The sequence below is a fragment of the Peromyscus leucopus genome, chromosome 15 (genome assembly GCF_004664715.2).
Source record: "Peromyscus leucopus breed LL Stock chromosome 15, UCI_PerLeu_2.1, whole genome shotgun sequence".
Classification (NCBI taxonomy): Eukaryota; Metazoa; Chordata; class Mammalia; order Rodentia; family Cricetidae; genus Peromyscus; species Peromyscus leucopus.
The window spans coordinates 17,721,889-17,740,589 of NC_051076.1; the positions used below are offsets into that span (position 1 = coordinate 17,721,889).

The 18,701-nt window shown below is 40.2% G+C and overlaps 1 protein-coding gene across 1 annotated transcript; it reads right to left on the reverse strand.

Moving 5' to 3' along the window:
• Window positions 1-460: 460 nt before the first annotated feature.
• Window positions 461-18,357, reverse strand: LOC119089141 (nuclear valosin-containing protein-like). The gene is made up of 8 exons (XM_037211181.1): window positions 18,080-18,357; window positions 16,431-16,550; window positions 13,841-13,940; window positions 9,068-9,174; window positions 7,013-7,089; window positions 5,625-5,713; window positions 3,134-3,204; window positions 461-771 (listed from the first exon to the last, which is right to left on the reverse strand). The coding sequence occupies exons 1-8, from the start codon at window positions 18,080-18,082 to the stop codon at window positions 727-729; spliced, it is 612 nt and encodes a 203-aa protein (XP_037067076.1). The 5' UTR covers window positions 18,083-18,357; the 3' UTR covers window positions 461-726.
• Window positions 18,358-18,701: the final 344 nt, after the last annotated feature.

Below are 18,701 nucleotides of genomic sequence, written 5' to 3' on the forward strand. Positions count from 1 at the left end.
CTGACCTAGGAACTTCAAAAGAGCTGGATATGGGGGCACTTACCTTTAATCCCAGCACTTGGGAGGCAGAGGCAGGTGGATCTCTGGGGGTTTGAGGCCAGCCTATGCTAAATAGTATGTTCCAGGCAAGTAAGGAATACATAGAAACTGTCTCCAAACAAAAACAAAAACCCTACAACAACAAAAACTTTTGGAAATTATAAGGGAACTAGAAGACAAAACACTGGAATAGCTAATTTAGATCAGATCTTTTACTATAAAGGACATCAGAGCAGCTGAAAAAGACAGCTAAAACTTGATAATTAAATAGTAGCAATGTGTCAGTGTTTTTGATGGTTGGTTATGTAGATAAATATCCCGGTTTACATAAAACCTATATGAATGTGTATCTGGGTTGATGGGATGTAAGGTGACCACTTCTCAGGAAAACAGTTTTTTGTAACTTCTATGGATGATCAAGATAGTTAAAAATAAAATTTTATTTGAATAAGGCTTTACTTTATCAGTCCTTTTTTCTTTCTTTTTCTTAGAGAGGAGGTAGGGAGTTTTCCCAACAAGGCTGGCCAGATGGGAAACATCATCTTCTCCAGTTCGGCCTCAATAATTTGAAAATAAAATGCTTACAATGAGGTCACCTGCGTCAGGCTGAAAGTAGACCCTTCAGATCAAGTGTGATTCTTGGTGAGTTCCATGCACTAGACACCTCCATGCCAGGTTCTGCAAATGTCACTGACTGAGGGACCTCTGCAGGGCTTCATACATCTTTTGATCCTGTGAGGAGAGAAAATACCACATAGTGCTGATCAATCAGTTATGGGATGGGAGGTGTAACTGGCAAGCTCCTATGTGGAAGCCCCGACCCCCAGGACCTCTGAGTGTGGTTGTCCCTGGAGACAGGGTTTCTACAGAGGTGTTAGGTTACATAAAGCAGTGATGGTGAGCCTCGGTCCCAAAGGACTGGGGTTACTGTACAAGAGGAAGTTTGCACAGAATGCACAAACGGAAGGACTGTGAAGACAGGACCAAGAGGACACCTGTGGGGACAGAAACCTCAGAACTCTGTCAAGACAGTGAGAAGACACAACCTCTATTGTTTAAGATGCCCGTCTATGGCCCTTGGTTACAGCAGTCCTGGCTGCTGGGCCCAGCAATTCTGCCTTGCTTCTGCATCTAGAGTCTGTACATGCTCCTTTCTAGGATACGCCACAGTTTCCATCATTGTTCAGGGAAGTTTGCAAACTAAGTCAAGAGATATTTGCATCTGTAAATTACCCTGAATCCAGATGGAAACAGGAACCAAAAGTAAAGGCTTCTAAAGTGTCTTAACATTCCAAGAAACTGCCAGACTGGCTCCCAACACAATGGCTGCAGTTTCCAGTACAATATATGAGACTTCTAGTATCACATCCTCACCTCCCTTGCTGTGGCTAATCTTTCAAAATGCTGTCAATCCAGCAAGTATGTAGTGGAAGCTCACTGTTGCCACATTGACCTTTCCAGTGTAGATGGCAACACCACTCCTGCCTGTTTATCCCAAAGAAAAACTTAAAATGTGTTCTGGTTCATTTCCAGCTATTTAGAATCCATCCTAGGGCCAGCAAGATGGTTTCGAAGATGAAGATGAAAGCACTTACTGCCAGATCCAGCAGCCTGAGTTCAATCCTTAGACTCCACTGAGGGGAAACAAGAACTCTCAAGTTATCCTCTGATTTTTGTTTGCATGCTGTGGTACAGATATGCAACCCCCCACCCCCCAAATAAATGTAAAAAATAAAAGAAAAATCGATCTCAAAAGTCAATTGTGCTAGGTGTAATGATGGCTCATGCCTACAATCTCAACACTCAGGAGTCTCGAGCAGAGGATCATCATGAACTCAAGGCAGCCTGGGCTAGAGTGAAACCTGTCTCAAAATCCAGAGACAGACTGAGAATGTAGCTCATTTGGCAGACTGGTTGCCTGGTATACACAAAGCCCTGTTTCAACCTCTAGCACCACATAAAGCCAAGTGTGATGGTATATGTCTATAATCTTATTACTGGGAGGTAGGAGACAGGAGGATCAGAAATTCAAAGCTATCCTCAGCTAGACAGGAAGTTTGAGATCAGCCTGGACTGTCTCAAATACCAAAAAAAACAAAAAATTAAAACAACACACATCCCCCAAACATAAAGAAACATCAAAACCCTGAGTAACAAAACAAAGCCAATTGCATTAAATTTCTCTTCTGGATAGGTAAAGTGGTCAGAAGCGTTAAAAATATATAATACACCTGGTGGTGGTGGCACATTGCTTTAATCCCAGCACTCAGGAGGTAGAGCCAAGTGGATCTCTGTGAGTTCGAGGCCAGCCTGGGCTACAGAGTGAGTTCCAGGAAAGGCACAAAGCTACACAAAGAAACCCTGTCTCGAAAAAAAAACAATATACCTATAACTATATATATATATAAAACTATATAACTATATATATATAACTATATATATATATATATAACTATATATATATTACTTAGGCCAGGCAGAGGGCTCAGTGGATGAAGGCAGCTGCTACCAAGCCTGGTGACCTGAGTTAATCCCAGGCCCACGTGGTAGGAGAGAACTGACTCCAGCAGGTTGGCATGAGTGCATGGGCAGATGCACCAATACAAAATAAGTGTGAAAAACAAACTATATAAAACTTTGGGAGGAAAAAGAATCTCTCTCCCATACTGTAACCTCTCCTTCCGATAATGTTTCCATATACATTTTTTTTCTGGAAATACAGGCACAACTACAATTAATTATTTCACCCTTTAACAAAAAAGCATATAGAGACACATTCCTATGCTTTTTATTTAAGAATAAGTTTGGGAGATGTTTTGTGGTCTTTCAAGTAGCTATACCATTTCATCATATGAACATTAAGATTGGTCTCCTATTATATGTGCCAGGGAAGAGGAGTCTTGTGGCACATGTCTATAATCCTGCCACTTGGAAGGATGAAGCAGGAGGCTCATGAGTTTGAGGCTAGCTTAGGATACATAAAGACTATCCCTCAATAAAAAAAATAAGTAAAATAAACTAATAAAATTTGTAAGTTCCTATCCACTGGTGTAATTTCCCATCTCTTTTCTAGACACTGAAGAATGTTTCTCACCTTTATTGATATAGATGGTTTTACTTTCCCGAAAGCGTCTTCAAAATGCTTATGGCTGACCTTGAGCTCACCTGTGGAAGAAATGCATCAATACACACTTCAGTATAGTCCATTAACTTGAAAGACAGGAAAAGTGAGACAGGTGATCAGATGGAACCTATTCAAGTGCATTTACTATGCCCTCTCCAGCCCTGCCGCAGTGGGAACCTCTCCGTTGGTCTAAGGAAACAGTACTGCTGCTGGGAGTCACTGTCTCTCAGAAATGCTGGGATGGAAGAAAAATCGTTCAAGTCAAGCTGTGCATGCTGCTCACACGGTCAGAAATGACCAGTGTGGTCTCAGGGAGAATTAATAAGAGATTCTAAGAAGAGGTGGTCATTAGAACTAGAAATAACCAGGAACCTGTATTATTACCCAAGGGTATGTTCTTGAATACAGAGTCACACTACTGAGTAACAAAGGCTAAACATTCTCAAAGACAAGATTTACCTAAAATAAGGTAACACATGTTGCTGAGCATGTCACTGAGATGTTACACAGCAGAGTTAGCCATGGTTTGGGTAAGGTATTAGGGCAAAGTCTCTAAAGGCCAGAGAGCTAAAACTGAAAGCCACAGCAAAGCAGAGATGGCAGAATTTGTTACATGTGCACACAAACAACAAGAGTGGCAACTCCAATGCATGAGAAAAGGCCTGTAATTTTTAGTCCCCGAACATACCCTAAGAAGGTGATCAGATTCAGCTTACAAAGTAGCATACGTAATTTTGGATTTGGTGGTGTGGAAGATGGGAACAAGGAAGATATGACAGAGTCTCATCATAATGACCCATAAATGTAAGACCCTTCTGCTTTGGTTTCTTAAGTATGAAGATTACGGGGCTGGAGAGATGGCCCAGAGTTTAAGAGCACTGGGTATTCTTCCAGATGTTCTGAGTTCAATCACCAGCAACCACATGGTGGCTCACAATCTGAGATCTGATGTCCTCTACTGGTTTGAAGACATATATGCAGACAGAACACTGTATACACAATAAATAAATCTTTTTTTTAAAAAAGTATGAAGATTACAGGTACACAGCCAAATGTGGCTCTGATTTTTGTTTATAAAATGTTCTAAGTTTGCCTATTATCATTAACTTCCAAAAGGAACAGAATACAGTTTATAAAAAAGGAAGTTTCGACAACTGAATCTAAACATTATCTAGCAAACAAAACAAAAATCAAAAACACTCCCCAAAACACCTTTTCTAATAAATATATGCATGTGTGCCAATAAATCTATGCTAAGCATATGTTGCCATAACAATATTTAGCTTTAACATCTGTGGAGGTGGGCAGGAGATGACTCAGTATTAAGAGTGGATACCGCTCTTGCAGAGGACCTGAATTCAGTTCCCAGTACCCATGTCAGGGGGCTCACAACCACCTGCAACCTCAGCCCCAGGGGATCTTAATGCCCGTGTGGTCTCTGAAGGCACCTGCATTCATGTGCACATTCCTCCATCACCCAACCCCCCATAGACACACATATACACACAATTAAAAGGAGACCAGTACACATTTGAAGTTCCAATGAGTGTACATCTGTACAGTGCAAAGCACCTCAGAGACACTTAGGCAAAGTAAAGGCTACTTCTGTACTGCATGTGGCTGGAATACAGGTCATAAATGAATCTTTTCTGGCCACACATACCCAAATAGTAACATCAAAAATAGTGCTGAAATGTGAAGTAAACAACAAACATGTTGAAAAGGCACCATATCATCCATAAAGGAATACATGGATTTTGTCGTTGGGCTATCTGGCTTTTGTGATGCTGGTGAAAGAATCCCGAGCCTTGCACATGCTAAGAAAATTCTCCATCACTGAGAGATAAAAGTTGCCATCTGAGCCGGGCGTTGGTGGCGCACGCCTTTAATCCCAGCACTTGGGAGGCAGAGGCAGGTGGATCTCTGTGAGTTCGAGGCCAGCCTGGGCTACCAAGTGAGTTCCAGGAAAGGCGCAAAGCTACACAAGAGAAACCCTGTCTCGAAAAACCAAAAAAAAAAAAGTTGCCATCTGATTTTATATTTCAAAGGAAAATCTTGGTATATGGAAAATTAGGTATTTCTTAATCTTTCCAATTTAGGTTGAATTTTAATAGGCAAGTGGGTTTTACCTTAGCAAAAGAATTAAGAATTAATTTTCCAAATTGTTAAGCAGCAAACTCATAATGGCAGTGAGCAAACACATTTGCCTCTATCTAACCACTGTGTATCTGACAAGATACAATGCTGCTTATTAGAGAGATACTAAATAACGACTATTGTGTCAACAAGAGCTTACATAATATTCCACAACACTTCTAAAGGTCTCATCAAAACAGTCATTGTTATTACACACACTGTTCTAAAAAAAATGCTAGAAAAGTATCATTTTAAAGGGCAGCAGGGCTTTTAAATATCCAGAATAATAAACCAGACTGGAAAGAGATCCCAGAGAGTCTCATACCTGTTCCAACTGCACTCTTCTGTCCTGTTATTTCTTGTCTCAGGGCACAGAGGGAAGCTTCTCGGACCAAAGCAGAGAGGTCTGCACCCCTGTAATAAAAGAAGTGTTTTTGTGTATTCTTAGGTATTCTAAAAGCTGTTCAATTATAATATACTTAACAATGAGGAAAAAGGACAATGAATGATGGTGGGACAAACTGACTAGGATCAGGTAGGTGATATTTTATTTGTACTGAAATTTGATTTTATTTGTATGTTAATAAAAAAAGTTGCCTGGGGGTCAGAGCTAATAGCAAGCCATTGCAGAAGCTGGTCGGTGGTGGTGCACGCCTTTAATCCCAGCACTTGGTAGGCAGAGCTAAGTAGATCTCTGTGTGTTCAAGGATACAGCCAGCATTGGAGACACACGCCTTTAATCTCAATACCAACCATAGAAGACCTGGAAGTCTCTACAGACAGGCAGTGACGAGGTGGTCATGTGGTTGGGTTTACAACCAATGAGAAGGCAGAACAGAAAGTCTTTATAAATATAGGAGGAAGAAGAGGAGGAGGAGAAGGAGGAGGAGGAGGAGGAGGAGGAGGAGGAGGAGGAGGAGGAGGAGGAGGAGGAGAAGAAGAAGAAGAAGAAGAAGAAGAAGAAGAAGAAGAAGAAGAAGAAGAAGAAGAAGGTGAACTAAAACCTTAAGGTATCAAATATTCAAGTTACCATTCAAGATTAGGTCTTGGAAGTAAGTTTACACTGTTGAGCAACAGCCCTGAAGCCCTCAATGATGAAAATACTAACTTACTTAGCTTACTTTTTTTGTGGGAAGTCCAGTATTATTTGGCCTTGCTATAGAGGCAAATACCAAGTAGCAAAGGTGTTAGGGACAAACAACAGAGCTTTAAAATTACAGAGCGGCTGGAGGGTCTCAGCTAAACCACAACAAGAATAAACAAAAGCCGAAGGCAGAAGTATCAGGAGTCATGCTGCTGTTGCAGGCTCAATGTGCACATGTATGCAGAGCACACAGTCTTGCAGATTAACCTCTATTGTACAGATGTACTTAAGGAATATGGTATCCAGTGAGAAACACATGCTTTACATATTCTCAAAGTATAACTAACAAGGGTAACAATGTGGTCAGGGAAGCCTGAGTGCCAACAGAAACAGTCTATGTCAGGAATTCAGAATCCAAATGGACAGGCAAGCTGTCCTCTGAGAAGGAAACAGCAAGAACCAGCCAGGCACTACATAAGATGCTACACAGGAAACCTCATTAGCTTCCACAATTTCCAACAACCTGAGAAATGGGCATCCTTTTTTTTTTTTTTTTTTTTCTTTTGCATGAAGATGAAGAAACAAACTATACTCCAGAGAGTTAACAGACCAGAGACTTAAATACTCACGTATAGCAATTACAACGAAGGTCATTGCCAATTGCTTCCAAATTTACATCTTCATCCAGTGGGGGTTTGGTGCCATTCTGAATAAGAGCGAGATGTGAGTTTTGTTTGAGGCGTTAAAGACTCATATACCTCCATGCCACTGGTTCTTAATGAAAAAGAAAGGCCAATGACTAAGGGAATAGAACCAACTCCAAAATCAATGTAGAGTGCTATAGAGTTCAATAAAGGGACATCTGGAGAATTAAGAGCAATGCTGAAGTGTAAGCCTAATAAATCCTTTCCTCCCCAACTTGCTTGTTGGTCAGGGTATTTCAACACAGCAATAGAAACCCAGGGAGAAGAATGTGGTGGTTTAAAAAAAAAAAATAGTGCCAAAGGGAGTGGCACTATTAGGAGGTGTGGTCTTGTGTGGAGGAAGTATGTCACTGTGGGGGTGGGCTTTGAGGTCTCTTTTCTCAAGCTTCACTCAGTGTGACAGTCAGTCAACTTCCTGTTGTCTCTGAGTCAAGATCTCGCGCTCTCAGAACCAGCACCACATCTGCCTACATGCAGCCATGCTCCCTGCCATGATGATAATGAACTGAATCTCTGAACTGTAAACGAGTCACCTCAACTAAATGTTTTCATTTATGAGTTGCCATGGTCCTGGTGTCTCTTCACAGCAATAAAAACACAACTAAGATAGAGACAGGGTTTCTCTGTGTGTCCCTGAATGTCTTAGAACTCACTTTGTAGACTGGGTTGGATTCAAACTCAGAGGGATCTGCCTCACTTTTCCTCCACGGTGACTCTCACTGTTTTTAAAATGCTTTGAAAAATCAAATTAGTATCTCATCTACAGAAGAGTCCTATAATTCTGTGATATAATTGGGAGGACAGAGAGGAAAGTTGTTTATGTAGTGCTAGTGATTATACCATAGTGATTTATAATGTAGAAGGACTGGAACATTCCAAGTGTCACCAAAGTGGGACAATCATCCTTGTCAACACCACCATGGTAAACATTTTCAACCATTACTGGAAGATACTGAGTTGGTGGCTGGGAGCCACCCCAGTGGGCAGGAGCTGCTATGAGAGGCTTTAATATCCAAAAGAATCTTCCACCCTAACCTCGACGGTCACACAGCACATAGAATCTCCCATATATATTTCGAATGCCATTAGAGACTTTTACCTGAAACCTGGAAGCAAAGGAAGAGGATCACTGAGTTTGAGGCCAGCCTGGTCTACAGAGTGAGTTCCTGGATAGCCAGGGCTAAGAAAAGAGAGTTAATTATGAAGGCCAGGCATGGCAGCGCATGCCTTTAATCCTAGCATTCAGGAGGCAGACAGGTAGATCTCAGTGAGTTCAAGACCAGCCTGATCTATGTCGCAAATTCCAGGCCAGTCCAGGCTATATAGTGAGACCTTGTCTCAATAACAACAACAAAACTAACTATGCTAACTCGGAAAACAGATGTCATTATGAAGACTTCAAATTTCAATTGTGTCTCTGAATGTTCCTGATGGACCTGTATTTACTTGCTTTACTGCCTCCAAAACTTCCTACTCCATTCAGACTAGATCTGATGATCAAAGATTTAAAGACACAGGGAACATGATTACAGTGATATCTGATAGCACTGGTTAACACTAATTCCAATCCTTCATTTAGTTTACCTTCATTCTGAGTAGGAAAACTGAGAATGGACAGTATGTTCAGTGATCAAAACCAGACTACTTTGGGAGATGGAGGCCTGATAAACATTTAAGCCATTGAAAAAGAGTAATCAGCTAACCTAATTACTACCTGGTGTAACTTTAAAATCAATAGGGGCAGGGCTGGAGAGATGGGTCAGTGGTTAAGAGCACTTACTCCTCTTGCAGAAGACCTGGGTTCGGTTCCTAACACCCACATGAGGAGGTACAGAACTGCAGTCACTCCAGTCCCGAGGATCTGATGCCTTCTGACCTTACTGGGCAACTGCTTACATGTAGTGTGCATAAATTCATGCGGACACACACATACATACACAAAATACAAACATAACAAAAAACCTCATTTCTTTTACTTACTTTTGTGATAGTCTTCAATATGGCAACACGGTCTGCCGGGGGAGGCAAACCTACAAAGAGTGTTTTGTCTAGCCGGCCTGGCCGCAGAATGGCAGGATCAATGATATCTAAAGAAGAGAGAAAAACAGAAACCCCAGAACAGTTGTTGTTGTTGTTTTTTAATGTGATTAGTCTTTATTAAAGTCCAATGTTCTGGGCTGGGACAGTGGCTTAGTTGGTAAAGTGTTTACAATGCAAGAATTAGGACCTAAGTTCAAATCCCCAGAACTCACATAAAAAGCAAAGCATGGCAGCAACTGCCTGTAACATCAGCACTGGAAGGGAGAGATAAGAGGATCCTGGCCAGCCAATCTAGCCATAGTGAGTTCCAGGTTTAGTGAGAAATCCTGTCTCAAGAAACAAGGTGAAGACTGAGGAAGACTCCTCCATATACATGCACACACACTTGCATACAGATTTCATGTACACATACCCCTCCTACACAAATCAAAAGCTACTATCTATCAAAACACATCCAACTGTCTTATGTTCCTTTGTGTTCCTGGAGGCTCTTAGTAGCTACAACACAGTGCTGAGTTTCATACTGCAAACAAAAAAGTGGGTTTTTTCTTGTAGCCCAGTGATTGATAGAGTACTTGTTTGGTATGCACAAGAACCTGGGTTTAACTCCCAGCACTGAAAAAAAAAAATTATTAAAAAAAAAAAAATTGCAGAAAATAATTATAGACATCAAAATAGTCACATTAGACAATGAAACAGAACGGCCAAACAGTCATGAATACAACTGAAAAAGACCCGGACAATCTATCTGTAAATATATGCAGTAAACTGACACAGCAGGGTTTGCTATAAGGGAAAAAGGAGTGGATGAGATATAATAGAGCAGAGGATACACACAAATGCATGAGAGGGCAAACAGGTAAACTAAGATTCATCAGTCACTCAACATAGGCCAAATCAGTACAGAAATGTTAAACATTCTTAGTTTTACAACTAAGAATAAAGAACCGGAGAGTAAGGAACTCTTAAGATGACACAAGAAACCTATTAGGAAAGATAAAATGTATATAAATACTCAGAAGATAATTAAAGAAAATTTAATGACACTGAAGGACCTATTATTCTCTAATCTACTGAAATTAAATAAAAATCAAAATTGCTTACAGTACACAAATATGAACAGTGACATATAGCCCATTAATGAAAGAATATGCTGCTACAGAAGGCTGGAAGACAATCTTTTTGAAATCTGCTAGGAAAAAAATGTATATGCTCAAGAAAGCTGGTGTATGACATCTTTAAATCAAGGTTTTGTCTTGAAAGACTCTATAATCTTATGATCAATCATTATTCCTGTGATAGTTTGAATAGGTATGGCCCTCATAGACTCATGTGCCATAGACAGTGGCACTATTAGGAATTGTGGCCTTGTTGGAGCAGGTGTGGCCTTGTTAGAGAAAGTGTGTCACTGTTGGGGCAGTCTTTGAGGTCTCATAGATGCTCAAGTTACACCAAGTACAGCACACAGTTCTCCTTCTGCTATCTGTGGATCAAGATGTAGAACTCTCAGCTCCTTCTCCAGCACACACTGCCATGCTTCCCACCATGATGATAATGGACTAAACCTCTGAAAGTATAAGCAAGACCCAATCATGTTTTCCTTTTCTTGGTCATGGTGTCCCTTCACAGCAACAGCAACCCTAAGACAATTCCCAATACTAGTATTGTAGTATTGTAATTGCTCATGACCTGCTAACATTATCAACAACACTCAGATTGTAAGACAATCCTGCCAAGTAGGTATTTTCATCTGACAGTCACTAAGATGCAGTAATATATAGTATAGTATGTAGTATACCATACACACACACACAAACAAACAACAACCTGCGGTATACTATATATGTTGGAAAAATGTAAATGTAATCCTGGCACCTGGGAGGTCGAGGCAAGAAAATTTTGAATTTAAGGCCAGCATGGGCTACATAAAAAGATTCTGTCTCAAACAAAACGAAATAAGGCAAAACCACCAAAAAGGATATATATAGTCTCTGTTCCTAGTACAGAATGTTTAGAATTTTCTGAGTGACAAGAGTGTCTTTGCTGCACTAATGAGGTGACTTATGATGAGTCCCTAGATATCACTAGGATGAAGATGAGTCATAGCACAGCCCAGGAAGGGAATCAGTGTTCAAGTTTTGAACCACGCCCTGAATTCTGGGGAAAAGCCCAAATTCAATCATGTGGCCAATGAGCTAATTTAGCATGTCCCAGTGGTGATTTGAATAAGAACGGCTCCGCAGACTCGTCTATTTGAATGCTTAGGGAGCTGTTGAAATGGGTGTGGCCTTATTGAAGGAAGTGTGTCACTGGGGTGGGCTCTGAGGTTTCAAAGCCCATTCCCAGCCCAGAGTCTCTCTCTCCTTGCTACCTGTGGATCCAGATATAAAACTCGCAGCTGCCTCTTCAGCACTATGTCTGCCTGTGGTGACAATGTATTCAAACTCCGACACTGTAAGCCAGCCTTTCTTTCTATAAGACTTGCCATGGTCATGGTGTCTCTTCAAAGCCACAGAACACTAATACATTGTCCATAATCAAGTCCTAAGTGCTGTCAACCATAGTGATGGCTCAATGGTTAATAGCAGCTGATGGTCTTCCAGAGCAGCTGAGTTCGGATCCTAACATCCAGGCCAGGTGGCTCACAAGTGCCTGTAACTCTAGCTCCTGAGAATTTGACCAAGTCTCCTGGCTAGCAGATAGTTATCAAACATCAGAGTAGACTATGAAAGTCTGGATTGCAGGGAAGGCAAAGGGTTAAAAATATGAACAGAAATTAGAGTAAAAAAGGAAAGCTAACTTTAGCACTTTGGAAGTTTTTAGTCTTTTTTCAAATCTAACATAGAATGCTTAAGCTTGAAAACAATTTTTAAATCACAGGTAGAGGTCAATAATGGGGCAATCCTCCAGCATAAAATCCTTAAAAAATTATCTTAAATTTTTGGGTATAATGAAGAGTCTGTTCCTTGTTTCCTATGAACTTGAGGAAAACCACAGCACACACACTCTGAGACCACTTTTAGTGTCAAAAGTGTGCATTATGCCAGGCATGGTGGTTCACGCCTGTACTCTCCTCACTCAAGAAGTTAGCTAAGGTAGGAAGACGGCTCAAGGCCAACCTACGGAGCAATATCCTGTCTCCAAAATCAAATAAACAAACCAGAAACAGTGGAGAGTGTGGTACAAGGATTCTCTGATAAGAAGACCACTTTATTGGGGTTGTTTTAGTTTGTTTCTATCGCTGTGATAAGCACTAAGAGTAAAAAATGACCAAAAGCAACTTAGGGGAAAAAAGCATTTATGTGGCTTAGACTTAATGCTGCTAATAGCTTGCTCACTGGTTCATATTCAATCAGCTTTCTCTTTTTCTAAAGATTTATTTATTTTTATTTTATATGCTTTTATTTATTTTTTATTTTTATTTATTTTGTTATTTTGTTATTTGAGACAGGGTTTATCTGTGTAGCTTTGGAGCCTTTGCTGGAACTCACTCTGTAGACCAGGATGCCTCAAACTCACAGAGATCTGCCTGGCTCTGCCTCCCGAGTGCTGTGATTAAAGGCGTGTGCCACCACTGCCCTGCTTTATTTTATATGTTTTATGAAGGTTTTCCCTGCATGTATACATGTGCACCGTGTATCTCTGGTACCCAGAGAGTAAGAGAGAGCATAGGATCCCATGAACTGGAGTTATAGATGGTTGTGAGCAGATGTAGGTGCTGGGAACTGAATCCATGTCCTCTGCAAGAGCATCAAAAGTGCCTTTAACCTCTGAGTCATCTCTCCAGCCCTAGTTTTCTTTATCTACCTGCCTAGGGAGGTTGCCTCTCATGCCAACACTCAAGATAATCTCTTACAGACATTGCCACAGACTAATCATTCAAGTCAAGTTCCTTCTATCTTCCAGGATGATGCTAGGTTATGTCAAGTTGACAGCAAAAACAACCAGCACAAAAGTCAACAGAGAAAAAACAATTTCAGGAGAATCGGAAAATAATTTTATTTATTTATTTTTATGTGCATTGGTATTTTGCCTGCATGTGTGAGGATGCTAGATCCCCCGGAACTGGAGCCACAGACTATGGTGATATTTTAGTTGTGAGCTGCCATGTGGGTGCTGGGAATTGAACCCTCATCCTTCGGAAGGACAGCCAACACTCTTAACCACTGAGCCATCTCTCCAGCCCCCAAAAATATTTTTTTTAATTTAAAAAGATTTATTATTATTATTTTATGTGTACAATGTTTTGTCTGCAAACATGCTTGCAGTGGCACCGTCTGTTATTTTGTCATTTACAGTTCTGTGCTGTTTTGTGGGTGAATGTTCTGAACTGTTGAGCCATCTCTCCAGCCCCAGTGTTTTTTACTACAGCATACACAAATGTGGTGATATTTTGTTTGTGTTCTAACGAACAAAGCTTGCCTGGAGATCAGATCACTAGAGGTCAAGCAGTGGTGGCAGATTCCTTTAATCCCAGCACTTGGGAGAAGGAAACAGGAAGTGATATAGCTGGGCAGAGAGAGGAAGTGATAAGGTGGGGTGGAAGCAGGAACTCTCGGTGGCTGGCTGCTTTGCTTCTCTGATCTTTCAGCTTTCACCCTGATATCTAACTCTGGGTTTTTATTAAGACCAATTAGAATTCGAGCTACACACAAGAGCTGTTTCAGGTTATATTTCACTTTATGAACTCATTTGTGTAATGTTCTTTCTTACCTGGCCTATTAGTGGCAGCCAAAATAAAAACTTGCTGACGTGTTTCCAACCCATCCATCTCCGTAAGCAGCTGATTCACCACTCGAACACTAGCGCCTGTCTAATAAATAAATGAATGAATGAATGAATAAATAAATAAATAAATAAATAAATAAATAAATAAAGTCTAGTTCCATCACCTTCAACATAAAGAAAGCAGCCTCCTTCCTCCATGTTTCCTCTGCACAGAATACATTTACTAACCTGAATGAGAACTTTCTGTTGAAAGATTACAGTGACTGAGCAGTAGCATGAACCCAGAAGTCCCAGGTACTCAGAGGCTAAGGCAAGAGATCACTTAAGTCTAGGAATATAGGGTCAAACTGAGAAACCAAGAGGCTCTTTATAAAAATATAAAATAAAGAGAGAGAGAAAGGAACAAGGTATGGACCAGAGGAGGAAGTGAGGAAGGAAAGAAGGAAGAAAGGCAGGCAGGCAGGCAGAAGGGCACCAATGACTACTTCTTAAAGCGTCACAATATATAGATACTGTGCAAAACACAATCGTCAGTGGATTCCCCAGCAAAGCTGTTATTATTCAGTCAGCATGAAAAAAAAAATGAAGTTTAGAAGAGGTTATTTGTCTCATGTCTTAGCTCTACATAAGGAGAGAGATGAAACTCACAATGAATTGTACAATTCTGAACTATTCAGTAGTTACCATGAACCTCCATCTAGGCAAATCGAAACTCAGCTTCTGAGTGCTAGATTTCTGCCTATGTCAAGTGTCCCACATCTTTCAATGCAATACATACAGGAACATTGAGTATATTAAGATTTTTTTATCTTTTTCTTGAAATGAATGGTATAAAGTATGGCTATGAAGGGCAACACCCAAGAGAATGATTCAGGAAATAAATACAGCGTTACAGAGATATGGAAACATGGCAATAGAATACATAGACAATGAAGGAAATGAGAACGTGGTGCTATGGATGTTTCATTATTAATTGCCTTTCTTCAACATAAATTTATGTATAGACACAGCAATGTACTTAAACACATACAGATTCTTTAAAATGGGTGCATTTGTGGAGACTTATTTTAGCCATGTGGTAGTGCACGACTTTAATCCTAACACCCAAGAAGCAGAGGAAGATGGATCTCTGTGAGTTTGAGGTCAGCCTGATCTACACGGCTGTTGCAGAATATTCCTTTACACTGTGTCAAGATGTGTCACGGTGATTAGTTTAATAAAGAGCTGAACAGCGAATAGGTAGGCAGGAAGAGGTTAGGCGGGACTTCTGGGACTCAGAGAAGAAAAAAGGGCAGGGTCACCAGCCAGATGTGGAGGAAGCAGCATGAGCAGTATGGAGAGATGAGGTAATGGGTGACAGAACACAGATGAAAACACATGGGTCACTTTAAGTTCTAAGAGCTGGTGGGACAAGCCTAAGCTAAGGCTGAGCTTTCATAATTAATAAGATGTCTCCATGCTGTTGTTTGGGAGCTGGTGGTACAGAGAAAGACTTGATACACACAGTGGATTCCAGGACAGCCAGGGCTACACAAAGAAACCTTGAATTGAATAGGAAAAAAAAGGGGGAAAAAAAAAAAAAGAACTTCTAGGTTCAAAAGGAAATTGTGAGGCCACACAAACGTGAAAGCATGAGTTAGGACCCGGTACCCACATCAGAGCTGAGTGGCAGCACTGGAAGGGGACGCAGACAGCGTTCACTGGCCTTGCTGACCACCAGTGGAGCTCACGTGCAGTAGGAGACCCCGTCTCAAAAGGAGTGAGTCAGATTGAAGGAGCAGGACACCTGACATCCTCCTCTGGCTGCTGTGAACACACATACATAGGCATGCACACCTGCACACAAGGAGCATGCATCATACACACAACACATACATACAAAAATAAAATTTAAAAATGATCCTCCTTAACCAAGAGAAAAAACTACAGAATCCAGACAGGAAGTAGACCTTAAGCTAAAATTACAATACTCTGTAACAAAATAAAGGTAAGTAATAAGACTGGAGAACTGATGTTAGCATGCAAACCCAGAAAAGGGACTAATTTCACTACATATAAGAAGCTCTAATCAAGAAGTTCCAGGAGTAAAAAGGCCAAAGTGTATCTGATATTACCAAGTAAGTTATAGATGACAAAATACAAATTTACTGAAAATGGTCAACCCTCTATGAAATCAAGAACATGTCCACAAAATATGTTTTGTTAATGTAATTGACAAAAGGTGTGGGAAATGGTTAATAAACACACTGTTCTTGGTTATTACATGCCTGACAGATTCTTTGAAATATGACCTTGTATTTACTATATTTCACTAAGTCTAATGTATATACATCTTCAGCCATGATTCATACTTCCCAAATTCTATCCCACATTACTTGTATAGATGCCCAAAGACAGCAGATACAAATGTTTGAGAAAGTTGTTTGTAAAAGAAACACCTAGAAGAAATATAAATATCTAAAACAAGACACTATCAAGTAAATTCTGCTATAGGTAGACTGTGGAATAGTATACAACAGGAAAAAATAAAATCAAGATAACATAGCCATACTTATATAAAAAAATCTTTACTTACTTCTCGGTCTGATCTTCGAGGGCATAAAGCATCTACTTCATCAAAAAATATCACACAGGGTGCTGAGTTCTTGGCTCGTTGAAAAACCTGCCGCACAGCACGTTCGCTCTCACCAACGTACTGAACAGATCAGAAAGTAGATAAAATGAGGACAGTTCAACCTCGGGGCTGAGTACCATATGACAGCAGCTTTACGTTATGTAGACCCTGTGCATTTTCATACTTAGGAACAGTAAACAACTAAAGAAAGAGAGGCCATGAATTTGAGAGAGAGCAGAGGGAGAGCACAAGGGAGTGGCTGGACAGAGGAGAGGGAAGAGGTCAGATGTTGTCATCATAGTTTAATTTAAAAAGTATTAAAAAAATTGAAGTCCTAAAAAGTATTAGACTAAACCACATGCAATTGCTAGTATTAAATCATTTTGACATATAAAAACAGGCAGTTGTCCTGGATATGGTGGCACACCCCTATAATCTCAGTATTTGAGAGGGTGAAGACAGACATGGAGATCACCAGTTTCAGACCAGGGTGTACAACACAGCAAAGCCGGGCGATGGTAGCGCCTGCCTTTAATCCCAGTACTAGGGAGGCAGTGGCAGGCAGATCTCTGTGAGTTCGAGGCCAGCCTGGTCTGCAGAGCAAGATCCAGGAAAGGAACCAAAACTACACAGAGAAACCCTGTCTCAAAAAAAAAAAAAAAAAAAAAAAAAATCCCCCCCCCAAAAAAACCAGACAGCCTCCAGGCAGTGGTGGCGCACGCCTTTAATCTCAGTGGGGAGGCAGAGATAGGCGGATCTTTGTGAGTTAAAGTCCAGTCTGGTCTACAAAGTGAGTTCCAGAACAATCAGAGCTACACACAGAAAAACAAAACAAACAAACAAAAGACAGTCAATTACATATTTAATCAAATATGTTGTTTTTATTTACAAAGACTAAGTAGAATATAAAATCTCTAGTTAAAAAAAATTCCATTAATTCTATTGTAGCCTAAAACTAATTTCCTATTTCTTATGTAGTAAAATACCCAGAAGTAATTGTTCCTTGTTTAACAGTATTTTGAAAACACACAAACCAAACTGATGCCTACTCTCATATATAAACAAACAAATATTCTTGCTAAAATAGGAAAAAAAATTATGTAGCAACAGTGGAGTCAGGGTGAATGCACTAGGCATATCATAGATTCATAATACCTTATTCCATGTTAAATTTAATCTAAATTTAAATAAAAACATTAAGTTCAGTCAAGGAACTATAGCAATCCATAAGTAGCAATATATCAAGACTAAGTAATAAGCATTTATATGTAAGGAAAAGGTTTTACTTTTTAGCTGGACATAAAATTTTTCTGATAGGGCTGAGAGCACAGCCGGCATGCACAAGGCCCAGACATCATTACAAGAAAAGACACGAAGTCTCCATAACTAACACTAAGCAAGAGCAGGTTTGGGTTGGGGAGATAAGAGCCTGCAGTGAAAGTGTGAGTGAGGGTCTGAGGGACCCACGTGACAAAACAAGCCGGTGGCTAGAACTTACAATCCTAACACGGGAGAGGTGGACCAGGGGGATCCTTGGGACTCTCGGTCCTATAATCAGACTCATTATGGTTTATCTTAATTAAAATAAGGGCAGGTGCCACACAACTTACCATATTTAATAATTCAGGGCCTTTGACTGATATAAAATTTAGTCCAGACTCATTTGCCACAGCCTACCCAGAAGAAACAAAAAAAAATACAAATAAGATAAATAGGAAAAAACCCTTTTGTATTTATTGGATTGTCAAATATTGAAATATTAAGCCAGATGTGGTGGCATGTATACACCTTTAATCCCAATAATTGGGAGGCAGAGGCAGGCAACACCTTTAGGAGTTGAGGGCCCGTCTGATCTACACAATGAGTTCCAGGTCAAAGACTGAGGTCCTATCTAAAAAAAAAAAAAAAAAAAAAGCTATTTTAAATATCCATTAAAAATTTAAGTTGTAAGATGAACTTTAGAAAGCCACCTTGATATATTTTTTAAAACATGCATTCTATTCACTGAAAAATGATTTAGGACTACATTCTAATAAAATTACCAGTGAACAACATGAACACACAAGATTACACAATGTAATGGGATTTTTGGGTCAAGGTCTCATGTGGCCTATGTTGACCTCGAACTCATTGTGTAGCAGAGGATAACAAATTCCTGATCCTCCTGCCTCTAGCTCCCAAGGACTGGGATTATTGGCATGTGCAACTGTATCCATATTACCATAAACTATG

Bases quoted from the DNA above. Each gene is read 5' to 3' on its own strand.
- LOC119089141 (XM_037211181.1), bottom strand. The intron at 5,714-7,012 runs GTGAGTATTTAA...CTTTTATTACAG, and splicing joins CTTCGTTGTAATTGCTATAC to GGGTGCAGACCTCTCTGCTT. The intron at 3,205-5,624 runs GTATGAGACTCT...TTTCTTCCACAG, and splicing joins GAAGAGTGCAGTTGGAACAG to GTGAGCTCAAGGTCAGCCAT.